The sequence below is a fragment of the Alexandromys fortis genome, unplaced genomic scaffold, assembly GCF_014885135.2.
Source record: "Alexandromys fortis isolate MF-2015 unplaced genomic scaffold, M_Fortis_MF-2015_v1.1 scaffold_615, whole genome shotgun sequence".
Lineage (NCBI taxonomy): Eukaryota > Metazoa > Chordata > Mammalia > Rodentia > Cricetidae > Alexandromys > Alexandromys fortis.
This window is the reverse complement of record NW_026068480.1, coordinates 18,376-31,327: the sequence shown is the minus strand read 5'-3', so window position 1 is coordinate 31,327 and position 12,952 is coordinate 18,376. Positions and strand designations below refer to the sequence as shown.

The following is a 12,952-nucleotide window of genomic DNA, read 5'->3' as shown; positions in this document are numbered from 1 at the left end:
TCCCTTATGCTCTGGTTCCTTCTATCTTTCTGCTCTCCTTTACACAGTGTTCTCTGAACTTTAAGTATGGGAATGTTTTTACATATATCTATTTTGGCTAGGCTCCACATCTACCCCTTCTGATTGACTGCAATTGTTCAACGTGTTGAAAACAGAAGTTTCCTTTATGAGAGGTGAATAATACACTTTTCCATGAGTATAATCACAAAATTGTGTTTGTTTGTATGGGGGTGAATGTGATGTCATTTTTCTGGTACTACTGTTAGGGGCTATGCTGCTTTAGGAAAGTGGCAGCTATGCCCGGGCATGGAAGTCTCAAAGGGAAAGAGTGGGAACATGGCAGTAGCCCATGTTTGAAAGAGTAAGAGAGAGAGGCACTGAAGGTGAAGGCGTAAGTCAAAAACAATCCCACACCAGTTTAGAATTATGATTAATAGAATGTTTATTTATTTAAAGGGGAAAAAAAACCTACAGATCACCGTCCCAGACAACAGCCTTCTGCGCAATCAGGAAGGGAGTATAGTGGCCAGAAGTGGAGCAGGAAGTAAGAGAGAGTGAGAAGGAAAGTGGCCACTTTTTTAAAGGGAGAGAGACAATGCCCCAATGGGCTGGTATCTCAGCCACTGGAGGAGCGGAAGGACCTCCTGCAACAACGCACAGCACATATGCTCCCACCCTGCCAGGAAGTGTCATGGAGAGAGATAGCACAGAAGGGGCCCAATCCTGGCATGGAAGTGTGTGTGTGTGTGAGAGAGAGAGAGAGGAAGAAAGAGGGAGAGAGAGGGAGGGAGGGAGAGAGAGAGAGTGAGAGAGAGAGAGAGAGAGAGAGAGAGAGAGAGAGAGAGAGAGAACATGGCTGGGGCCCTGGCACCAGCCAGGACTCATCAAAGAGAGAGGAAAAGCAACAGTGGTACCAACCTTGGCCTCTACGCATCAAAGAGACAGGAAACATGTTGGTTACTCCAGCCCCGGCCAGGAAGTGTTGGAGAGAGAGGGAGTGCTGCAATGGTGGCCCAAGCCTTAGAACAGAAGCATCAGAAGGGGCGTACAATGGTTTCTTTGGTGGCCCTGGAGAATCCACAGAAGCAGCTTCCAGAAAGTATATTAAGAAGTCCAACTGGAAAGGAACACCTGTTTTCCAGCCAGCATGCAGTGCCATCATCTATACAAGATACCACACTGCATCAGCATTCACCAGAGCCACAGACCTGCCTGCACCAAGAGGAACAATGACCAGAGTTGTGATTCTGTCTGTATCTGAAGGAACAAACACCTGAGCCTAGGGGCCACCTGAACCTGGAGGAGCAATTTCCTGAAACTCTGCCCTGCTTGCACCTGGAGGAACGATCAATGGAAGAACAGTCACTAACTATACCAATTGGAGTAAGAGGAACTACCTGAAGCACAGGCTCCACCCCTACCAGCTAGAGGAATAGATGGGTAGACACTAGTGTAAGAACACATACAACAACAACAAAAAAATCAATATGGCTCCACCAGAAACCAATCATTCTATATCAGCAATATATAGAACTGAATATCTCAATGCAGATGAAACAAAAGAAAAGGATCATAAAATAACTTTATGAAGATAATTGAGGCTCTGAAAGAGTAAATGAAGAATTTCCTTGAAGAAATGGAGGAAAAGACAAACAAAACATTGGAAGAAATCAGAAAAATCCTTTAATGAAAACTGAGAAAATTCAAACAGGTGAAGGAAATGGATCAAGATGGAAAAACTGAAGAAGTAATAAAGAAAATACAAACTGAGGGAATTTTAGAAATGGAAAAGCTGGGTAAATGATAAGAAATTAGAGATGCAACCATAAACAACAGAATACAAGAGATGAAAGAGAGTATCTCAGGTGTTGAAGGTATGACAGAGGAAATAGAGTCATCAAAGAAAATGGTAAATCAAACAAAATTTTAAAACAAAATATCCAGCAAATCTGGGACACCGCGAAAAGATCAAACCTAAGAATAATAGGGATAGAAGAATAAGAAGAGCTCAAAGGCACAGAAAATATATTCAACAAGACCATAGAACAAACTTTCCCAACCTAAAGATGGACATGCCTATAAAGTATGACACGCTTATGGAATACCAAACAGACTAGACCAAAAAAATTTCCTTTGCCACATGATAATCAAAATATTAAACATACAGAATAAAGAAAAATATTAAGAGATGTAAAAGAAATAAGTCAGGTAATATATAAAGGCAGACCTATCGGAATTACATCTGATTTCTCAATGGAAACAAAAAAAGCCAGTAGATCCTGGAGAGGCATTATGGAGAAACTAAAAGACCATGGATGCCAGGCCATTTCACTATACCCAACAACATCTTCAATCACCATAGAAGACCAAAACAAGATGTTCCAAGATAGAACTAGATTTAAACATTACCTATTCATGAATCCAGACCTACAGAAAGTATTAGAAGGAAAATTCCAACCGAAAGAAGATAACTACACCCAGAAAAACACAGACAACAGATAATCCAAATACCAGCAAATCCCAAAGAAAAGAAAAGCACAAAATACCACCACCTGGTACAGGACAATTGTCTATATTCTGTCAATTATATTTTAAATAAATGCTGATTGGCCAGTAGCCAGGCAGGAAGTATAGGCAGGACAACCAGACAGCAAGCAGAGGCAGGGCGATGAGAACAGGAGAATTCTGAAAAGGAGGAAACCCATTCTTCCCTGTCCAGACACTAAAGAAGCAAGATGTGACCTGCCCCACTGAAAAAGCTACTGAGCCATGTGGCTAACATATACTAGAATAATGGACTAATATAAGTTATAAGAGTTAATAAGAAGGCCGAGCTAATGGGCCAAACAGTTTATAACTAATGTAGACGTCTGTGTATTTTTTGGGGACCTAACAACTGTGGGAACCGGGTAGGACAGAAACCTCTGGTAATAGTATGACATCAACGTGTAGATGACTGTATTCACATAAAGCCTGAAAGAGCTCAAGAAGTAATTCTAGACAGAAAAGAATAGAGTAAAACATGGCTTCTTGGTAGCAGCAATTTCTTGGATCTGTTCTGCTCACTAGAGGCAAGCACTCTCATTTAAGAGAGGCTTCCTGACTCAGCTTTAGCTTCAAAACCCTGCAGCTCTTTAAGAGGGCCTGACACAAAACACTTAAATGGTGTTGATAAAAGCTGACTGCATGGTTTTTGATTTTCAGCCATAGCAGGAGAAAAGCTGCACCATTTTAAAATGCCAGTTTTCTGGGCCATCCTGGCAGTGCAAACTCTGACTCTCTGAGGCAGGATTTCTGGCTACAGAGAAAGCATTTTAGTTTTGTTTGTGGACACACTGTTGTAGCTTGCTTGCCGGTAAGGACCTTGAAATGCCATAGAGTTGTGGCAATAAACATGGCTCCAACCTTTGCCATGATCCTGGAATTTCAGAAAGCTAAGGACTGAGCTGGATCCAGCTGTCAAAGCCATGGCTTTAATTCTCTCCATGTTGCTTAGCAAATTAAAGATGGACGTGGTCAGAAAAAGAGAGATATACAGTAAAGGGAGATTCAAAGAGGAAGAAAACCTCTAAATGTTTTACAGTGTGTTAAAAATATATGCAGGCTTGGGAGAGAAAAGGAAAAAGTTAAAGTCCTTAAAATAAAAAAGAAAGAGAGTAGTTTGGTGTGGTGGCAAACACCTTTAATCCCAACACTTGGGAGACAGAGGCAGACAGACCTCTGTGAATTCAAGGCAAGGTGGCATACACCTTTAATCTTATTGCTTGGAATACAGAGGCAGACAGACCTCTGTGAGTTCAAGGTGTGGTAGCACACACCTTTAATTCCAGCACTTGTGAGGCAGAGACAGCTGGATCTCTGTGAGTTCAAAGACAGCCTGGTCCACAGAGGGAATTCCAGGACAGCCAAAGATATACAGAGAACCTGTTTCAAAAAGTAAAAGTAAAAATAAAAGAAATAGAGGTAAAAATAAAGCCATGTAAAGATGAAAAATACACAGAGAATCATGATACTGTGTGTTATTATGCTCTCTTTGAATTGTTTGAATGCTGAGGAAGAAGCAACAGCTGCTAAAAGATATTTGCTTATAAATGTTGATGAATTAATCCAAGATAGGTATTTTGAAAATATCTTGACTTCAAAATTGAAGTCAAAAGGTATGCTACTTTGGATAAAAGATTTTGATTTTGTTTACACAGGAAATGAGAGGCTGTGGATTCATTCTGAGTTAAGAAAAATCAGGTTTGACCAAGGAAGACCACCTGAGAAATCTCTGGTAGGAGCAGATGGCCTTGATGTCCGAGTTCTACATCCAGAACTGATTCAAGACTGCTGCCTGAGATGATCAAGAATCAAAGGATACTCCAGTCAGGATTTGATCATAGTTTTTAATTTTCTTTAGGTCCCCATAAGATTATCAGTGCCCCCAACCAGCAGGAAGTAGCCTGTAAAATTACGCCCACATGCCCAAAAATGGACTATAGATGTTCTTTTTTTGCTTTTTTAAAAGATGGGAAAGTGGTGCAGGGCAATTGTCTATATTCTGTCAATTTTATGTTTTAAATAAACACTGATTGGTCAATAACCAGGTAGGAATTATAGGCAGGGCAATCAGACAGGAAGTAGAGACAGGACAATGAGAACAGGGGAATTCTGGAAAGGAGGAAACCCATTCCTCCCCAGGCTGTACAGACACCAAGAAAGCAAGATGTGACCTGCCCCACTATAAAAGGTACTGAACCATGTGGCTAACATACACTAGAATAATGGACTAATATAAGTTATAAGAGTTAATAAGAAGCCTGAGCTAATTTAATTTGATATTGGCTGTTGGCTTGCTGTATATTGCTTTTATTATATTTAGATATGGTCCTTGTATCCCTAACCTTTACATGACCTTTATCATAAAGAAGTGTTTAATTTTGTCAAATGCTTTTTCAGCATCTAAAGAAATGATCATATGATTTTTTTTCTTTTAGTTTATTTATATGATGGATCACATTGGCAGGTTTTCATATGTTGAACCAGCCCTGCATTTCTGAAATGAAGCCTACTTGATCGTAATGGATAATTTTTTGAACATCTTGAATATTTATGCCCCTAATATAAAAGCACCCACATACATAAAAGAAACATTACTAGAACTCAAAACACACATCAAACCCCACACACTAATAGTAAGAGAATTGTCACCAAAGGACAGGTCAATTAGACAGAAACCTAACAGAGAAATAAGAGAACTAATGGAGGTAATGACTCAAATGGACTTCACAGACATCTATAGAACACTCCACCCAAATAAGAAAGAATATACCTTCTTCTTAGCATCTCATGGAACTTTCTCGAAAATTGATAACATACTCGGTAACAAAGAAAACTTCCACAGATACAAAAATTTTAGTAACCACCTGTGTCTTATCGGATCACCATGGAATAAAGTTAGAATTCAACAACAATGCTACCCCCAGAAATCTTACAAACTCATGGAAACTTAACAGTCAACTACTGAACCACCCCTGGGTCAGGGAAGAAATAAAGAAAAAAATTAATGTCTTTTATGAATTCAACGAAAATAAAGACACAGCATACCCAAACCTATGGGACACAATTAAAGCAGTGCTAAGAGGAAAGTTCATACCACTAAGTGCCCACATTAAAAAATGGAGAAAGCTCACATTAGAGACTTAGCAGCACAGCTAACTGATCTAGAAAAAAAGGAGCAGACTCACCCAGGAGGAATAGAAAACTGGAAATAATCAAACTGAGAGCAGAAATCAACAAAATAGAAACACAGAAAACAAACCAAAGTTTTTAAACCTGTATATGTGATAATAGTAATCACTGTTATTTCTATTACACCATTTATATCATTGAATTAAATTGTTAATGAAATTAATTATTTAAAAACATTTCTCCCTGTGCATCTCAAATATGTTTCTGTAATTAAATAAGTAAGTTTAATATAAGCAATGTGATGTGAAGTTTGAAATAAATGCACATTTTGGACAAAAAAAAGAAAACAAACCAAAATAAAGAGCTGATTCTTTGAGAAAATCTACAAGATTGACAAACCTCTATCCAAACTAATCAAAAGGCAGAGAGAGAACATCAAATTAACAAGATAAGAAATGAAAAGGGGGACATAACAACAGACACTGAGGAAATTCAGAGAATCATTAGGTCTCACTACAAAAGCCTATATGCCACAAAGTTGGAAAATGTACAAGAAATGGACTTGTTTTTAGATAAATACCATATGCCAAAATTGAATCAAGAGTATGTGCACAATTTAAATAGACCTATAAATCATGAGGAAATAGAAGCTGTCAAAAAAAAAAAAAACATGACAACCAAAAAAAAAGCCCAGGACTAGTTGTCTTTGATGCACAATTTTACCAGAACTTCCAAGAAGAGCTATAGTCCTTAATGTGTTTCCCATAGTAGAAACAGAAGAGTCACTGCCAAACTCTTTTTATGAAGCTACAGTTACCCTAGTACCAAAACCACACAAAGACTCAACCAAGAAAGAGAATTACAGACCACTCTCGCTCATGAACATCGATGCAAAAATTCCTCAAAAAAAAAATACTGGCAAACCAAATTTAAGAACACATAAAAATATATCCATTACAAAACATATTTATTGCTTTTTGAAACATTTTATTTATGCATTCAAAAAGTAAGAAGAGATCATAGATCATAACAAGGGAAAGAAAAGGTAAGTCAGCAATTTGGTAAGATTTATCCAGACTTTACAGGTTAGGGGAAAATCCATTTAACAAGAAATGGTTATTTGTATGTAATACCGATTCCATGGTCAAGAGAATCTGATGCATAATTCTCATTCTGTTGTCATCTGTGCAGACATGAAAGCAAAAATTAAAACATGGTTGAACAGGAAATTTTTTGTCCTTAAGAATGTATGAATGCAAACTTAAATATAACAATACAGAGTATAGAGAATGGATTGTACATAAACAGTTTCTCTCTTAGAAGTCACCAATACCTTGCACTTGGGATTCTATAGGAGTATGTTCAACAGAGAATAATGACATTCTGTGACATACATGAAAATTTATATTGAGAGGTTTCAAAGAATATACTGAAAGCATCAACATCATTTTACAAATAATACATGTACAAAACTGAAAATAATAGCCCACAATAGTAAAGAAAGAAAGATTTGTTAAATACAAGATACATTAGATTGATGGAATATTCCTCAATATAAAAATGTTAGCAATTCTGAAGAAGATAAAAGTCCTTCATACTGATTTATGAATATCATTCATTTCTGTAACTATAAGATATTCAGCCTTAAAAGACAAATAATATTCTATCTTAATTTTGCCTAATTTGAGTTCATTTTTTCCTTTGTAACATACTGATTTCTAATTTCTTATGTATTAAACACAAATCTATTGAAATATCAAGATGGTTAGTCAATGCTTTTGTTTCTACTCACCTAAAGAAGGTCATTATTTAGGACAATTATCTGTAAAAGAATATGTACGGGGTAAGGAGTGACATAAATGTTCTCATATGAATATTAGAAAAGCTCCAAAAGGATTATTTCTGGAAAAAGCAACTGAAAGATTGTATAAGACTAGATTTATTTTAAATCACAAACTTACTGACTAGATAGATAAATAGATTGATAGACTAAGTATGTTTATATATTTATGAATATAAATCAATATATATATGAATGAATATGTATCTATGTATTTAGAAATGCTATGGCTATAATAATAAACACTGAGGTTACCTGTAGCCAGAACATTTCGGATGTTTTCTGTTGGAATGTTCTGTTCCTTGGCAAATTCCTCAATTTTTTCATATTGTTCAGGAGTCAAAGGTTGACCTTTTCCTATATTGTATAATTGACAATGTTAAAGATAGGTTCAGTAGAATTCTTCAGAAATTACATTGCTTCCTTAGTATCCCAACTACTCCAATTTCATCTATCCTGGGTGGGTCAATACAGGCAATAATAATTTTCCCCAAATTCCATGAACACATTTAATAAAGTCTAAATGGTGGTATGACATCACTTTTCAGTATTCCATGATGTATCAAAAAAAAATTCTCTTGAGAGTTCACTCATCTCAAGCCTACCCACTTTCAAAAACATGACCCTAGAGAGTCATGGATGCCTGTCAATGGAATTCTCACATTTCTTCCAAGTCTATAACCTAGAGTTTATGTTTTAATTTAGTACACACTTTTTCAAAAGACACTCAAAATGGTTTGAACTTTAGAAAAATATGTGTTCCCTTTTTCCTGTGAGGAAATATGAACATAAACACTTCCTATGACCTCACTCATCACCCCAAATCTTCAATGACCATGATACTCAAATTACAATATAATTTAAAAGTTGGTCCACAAAGCGATGAGATTGCTTTGTGCATGGGAGTTTGGAAATACCATGATACTGTATTAGGAGGGTGAATCTGACTTAATCCTTATTTGCTGGATGATAATTTTGTTACTATTTAAAAAAAACCCACTACCATTCTTACCAAAAACATAAATCATGTTTGTAGTCAGGCCAGTTCTATCCACATTCCGACTGGCAAAGATTGTAAACTCTGGTGTTACATACACAGGTCCAAATGTATTGTCACCTTCAACTGCAATAACAGAAACATTTCAAAATGATTATCCTTCATCTTTTTACTTTGTTTGATGTCACCTGTTGACTAAACATTATTATTTACTGCAACTCTATCAATCATCTCTGATTCATCATCATATGACACGTGTGTGCAAAGATATTCCAATAGTAATTAATTTTGCCCATCTCATCATAATACTCTTTAAACCTGACAATGAATCCTAGGTACAGATACTTTCCTTTTTCTCTGAATTCATCATGTCAAGACCCATGAGATCACTCTGTTGGGTATTCCTTCCCCTTTCAACCAGATCTAAAAGATCACTTATCAATTTCCCAAAAGTATAAAACTTTGGTGTCATACTATAGTAATACATGGTGGGCAAATGAATATATATGCAAAAGAGACTGTAGTAATGAGAAATATACACAAAAGTTTTCATCTTGTATGACTACTGATGGAAAAGCTATAAGAATGAACATGTCAAATTTATTAGACATTCATAGTGTATATGTGTCTGTCTCTGTGTGTGAGTGTCTATGTAGATATACCTTTCTCTCTATCTCTCTCCAGGTGTGTATGTATGTGTGTGTATGTGTGTGTTTGTGTGAGAGAGAGTCTGAAATTTATACTTACTGACACTGATTAAATGATAAAAGTTGTTCACAAGGAAATAAAAGTATTTTGGGATCTGGATATTTTCAATTACAGGACTGCTTTTTAATATCCATGTAAAGTTTAGGAAATACTAGACTCTCCAGAAGAATGTGCACTCCATTCATTTAAGATCAAACCAAAAGGCACACCAGTTATAGTTCAAGTGAAAAATGTTGCTATTACTTTAGCAATTTTTAAAATTTGAGTCAGTCTGAAATTTTTAAATAGACTTTCTCCTAACTGCTTTGCAAATTGAGGTTATCATCCAACGATTTAAATGTTATGATCTTAACAAAATATGAGAAAATGAATCTTTAAAATGGAATTGTGAATTTTAATCCTCTATTAATCCAGGTTGATAGTAAGAGCCTATAACATGAGTACTGGATAGCCTGAGGCTATAAGTTTGCAAATATGTTTGAGGCATGAGAGACTTATTAGTGAGTGTCAGGCCTGTCCAATAACAACCAAGATACTGTATGAAAGAAGAGACACTGGATATTATCTAGAAGTAAATTTTCATGCAGGAAACTATTTGGAGATGTTTTGTTAGCATGACTCACATCTTCAGGAAATAGTGTTCTTCTCCATGTAAACTTCAGAAGACCTACAATGTACTCTGACTTTGTACCATATCTCAGTTGGTTGGAAGGGTTGATAAATTTCAAAGGAACCAAAATGGTTCTAGAATTATATACCTACAGGTGGCTGAAGTGTTAGCTTGTACGTGCACACCCACAATGCTTTTGTTCAGAGAAAGCTCCCAAATCCCATACTTACACTGTGCATTGTACATGCCATCTTCTTGCCTATTCCCAGTGAGTTTTGTCTTTATACATTGACCATTTGCCCTAAAAAATTAAACAGAGTAACGATTCTTTACAACATTGTAATTAGTATTAACGACCTTCAAGTATTATAGGGACCCTGATGAACCGTGTACAGAGCTGAAAGAGAAGTATCTATGCTTACCTCAGTTTTCCTAATTCTTGTTTAGAAAATATCATTCTGTTTGTAATTATGTACATGACTTATTTTATTTGAGTCAATTTTAACAAGTCCTATGAAGGCTGTGATTTCTATCTGATTTAAGTATTCACTGAGTATGATTTTTAATGTTAATTCTCTTCTTTTAGTCCAACAAAAAGTACATTGAAATATATGCTTGTGTTTTAAGTGATTTTATTTTTAACCTAAATCTTATAATTGTATCTAGAATATCGGAATGATTTAAAGCATTTGAAGTTCTTACGGTATTATACACTCATTCATTGAACATTGTCATCCAGATGGCAGAGAGAGAATCTCTGAATCTAGAGCATCAGATACAGTACTTTACAAATTAGATTTATCAAAGATGGGTACAGAAGACTTTTTTATGCCATAATTGACTGAATAACATGACATGTGTGTCTTTGAACAAAATGCTCACACATACTTTTCAATTAATATAAATGATATTCTTAGAATCTCCTGCATATAATATTAAAGCCTGAATTTCAAGCACAGGCCTCCAACTTGGATAATTTCTAAGGAAACAATAAAGGAACTGGAGACAATATCTAATTTCTGTGTTGTGTCCAGAGCTAACCCATTATGGAATAACATAGTCACATTTCTGACAACAAGACCTTCAATTTCATGACCAGAAACAGAACATTGGCCTATAAATTTAACAAGATGAAATCTGTAAAATGTTAATAGTCTTCTAAGTTTACATGGTTGACAATTTGCTTACTTGAAATAAAATGTCAATTCCAATCTATCACATGACTCTTTACAATTAAGTTCACGAAGGTAGGCTCTCAGAGGTCTTCCTTCCTCTATCTTTTTCACATTGTCAGCAGCAATGGCAACAGTAACCCACTTTCCATCAATCTGAAAAAACAGCAAAGGACATTAGAATGTGAGTTGGTATCAAATCTATTATCCCAGTCCTTGGAAATACATAAAATAACTAGAAATATAAATCAATAATATTTTCTTTATTAGTTAAAAATATGTTTCTAGGGATGTTGAATAACACAGGGTAATATGATGACTCAATTTACATAGCATTTGGTACATGAGACCTTTTGGAATTACTCATGTGCCTGCCTCTTAAGCTCTGAAATTTAACCCATAGTTTCCTTAGTTCATTTGTTTCATCTTAGAAAAATCTTATTGAAAAAGTTCACATGAGTGGAAGTCAGAAATGAATATGGATGTGCATGGATGAACTGAATGACATATCACATCCACAGAAATATGCTATTGAAGAATATCAAACCTGTTCACCGACTGAATGAATTTACCTCTGCATGAGCACGAGCCAGACCAAATGCCAAAGCCAGCAGCAGAAACTTTACCATGGTGCTACCAGCCTTTGCTCTTCTGCAGAAGCTCAAATTAGGATATTGATTGTGGAGGAACTGAACTGACAAAGCTTTTTATACAGTTAGTTAGAGGGAGTTCCATGGAATCAACCAATGGTTCTGCATGACAACAACTTGGATCTGTCCAGTATTTCTACGTTTACCCTTTTGAACCATATATGATCTCATATTCCTAAACTAATACAGTTAGACTAAAGGTCAGGTTTTGTTGGTATGGTTAATTGAGGGTTCCTGGCAGAAAGATCTATCCCTGTGAGTGCATTAAAGCAATTGTTTTGCCTCCAGAACTATACTGGTGGGTAAAGGTCACAATGCATATGCATATGTCCTATAGGATTCATTTAAAACTATGGAACATGCATTTAAAAAAATTCTGAATCTAAGTATTTTACTGTGCGGGTAAATGAATTGAAAATTTTAGCATGGACTATATGAGCCAAAGCAACCACACTATTAGAAGAGAAGTTGGTAACACTAAAAAATGATTTCATATATAGATATTGATATGTCCTTTGCTATATTTAAATCTTTCCATATATCGAGTACTTTATTCTTCTAGTACACTGAATTCAATGGTTGTAACACAGAGCTTCAAGAGATATCACTAATGTTTAACTGTTTAACTAACTGAAAAAATATCGCTAGATGTCTCCTGGCAATAAATACTGGTATCAATTATCAAAAGAAATGAAATCAGTCTATAAATAATTGTGTTCAAAAAGCTGAAAAAGGTACAAATAGACTCTGCTCTTAATATGATTACGTATCATAAAGCAAAGCCCCTTCCTGCCCAGTTGACTCCTTTACACATCAAATCCAAGGTCTGTGTTGTACTTAGGCATTGAATCTTGTCATCCAATCCTAGGGACAGCCAAGGCTATCAGGATTCTGGAGTGCCTTTTTATCCTCTAGGACTTCCCTCTCTGACATATGGAATAACCTACAGTTAGAATTTTAGTATTTTTTGTTGGTCCTTTGTGATACTTTCTTTAAATTATAACCTATTATTTTCTCTACTTTTTCTAAATTTGAGATTATAGCATAATTACATGATTCTCTCCTCCCCTTTCTTCCCTCTAAACCTTCCAATATGTACCCCCTTCATCTCTTTCAATTTTGTGGACTATTTTTTTTTCACTAAATGTTGTCTCATGCATATGAGTGCAAGTGAGCCCTTAACATTTATCTGAAGATTTGGAACTGGGAATAACAGAAGAGACCTAATATGCCACATTTGCTTTTTAGATCTGGGCTGGCTAAATAAGTAGTATCTTTGATATTTGCCTGCATATGTCATGA

The 12,952-nt window shown here is 35.7% G+C and overlaps 1 protein-coding gene and 1 long non-coding RNA gene across 2 annotated transcripts; both read right to left on the bottom strand.

The window, feature by feature from the left end:
* Positions 1-7,788: 7,788 nt before the first annotated feature.
* Positions 7,789-9,429, bottom strand: LOC126495772 (uncharacterized). The gene is made up of 2 exons (XR_007590220.1): positions 8,526-9,429; positions 7,789-7,870 (listed from the first exon to the last, which is right to left on the bottom strand). It is a non-coding gene; the product is annotated as an uncharacterized lncRNA (long non-coding RNA).
* Positions 9,430-9,927: 498 nt separating this feature from the next.
* On the bottom strand, positions 9,928-11,678 carry LOC126495771 (odorant-binding protein 1b-like). The gene is made up of 3 exons (XM_050133368.1): positions 11,573-11,678; positions 11,017-11,156; positions 9,928-10,129 (listed from the first exon to the last, which is right to left on the bottom strand). Exons 1-3 carry the CDS (start codon positions 11,627-11,629, stop codon positions 9,943-9,945), a joined length of 384 nt encoding a protein of 127 aa, XP_049989325.1. The 5' UTR covers positions 11,630-11,678; the 3' UTR covers positions 9,928-9,942.
* Between the last annotated feature and the right edge of the window lie 1,274 nt (positions 11,679-12,952).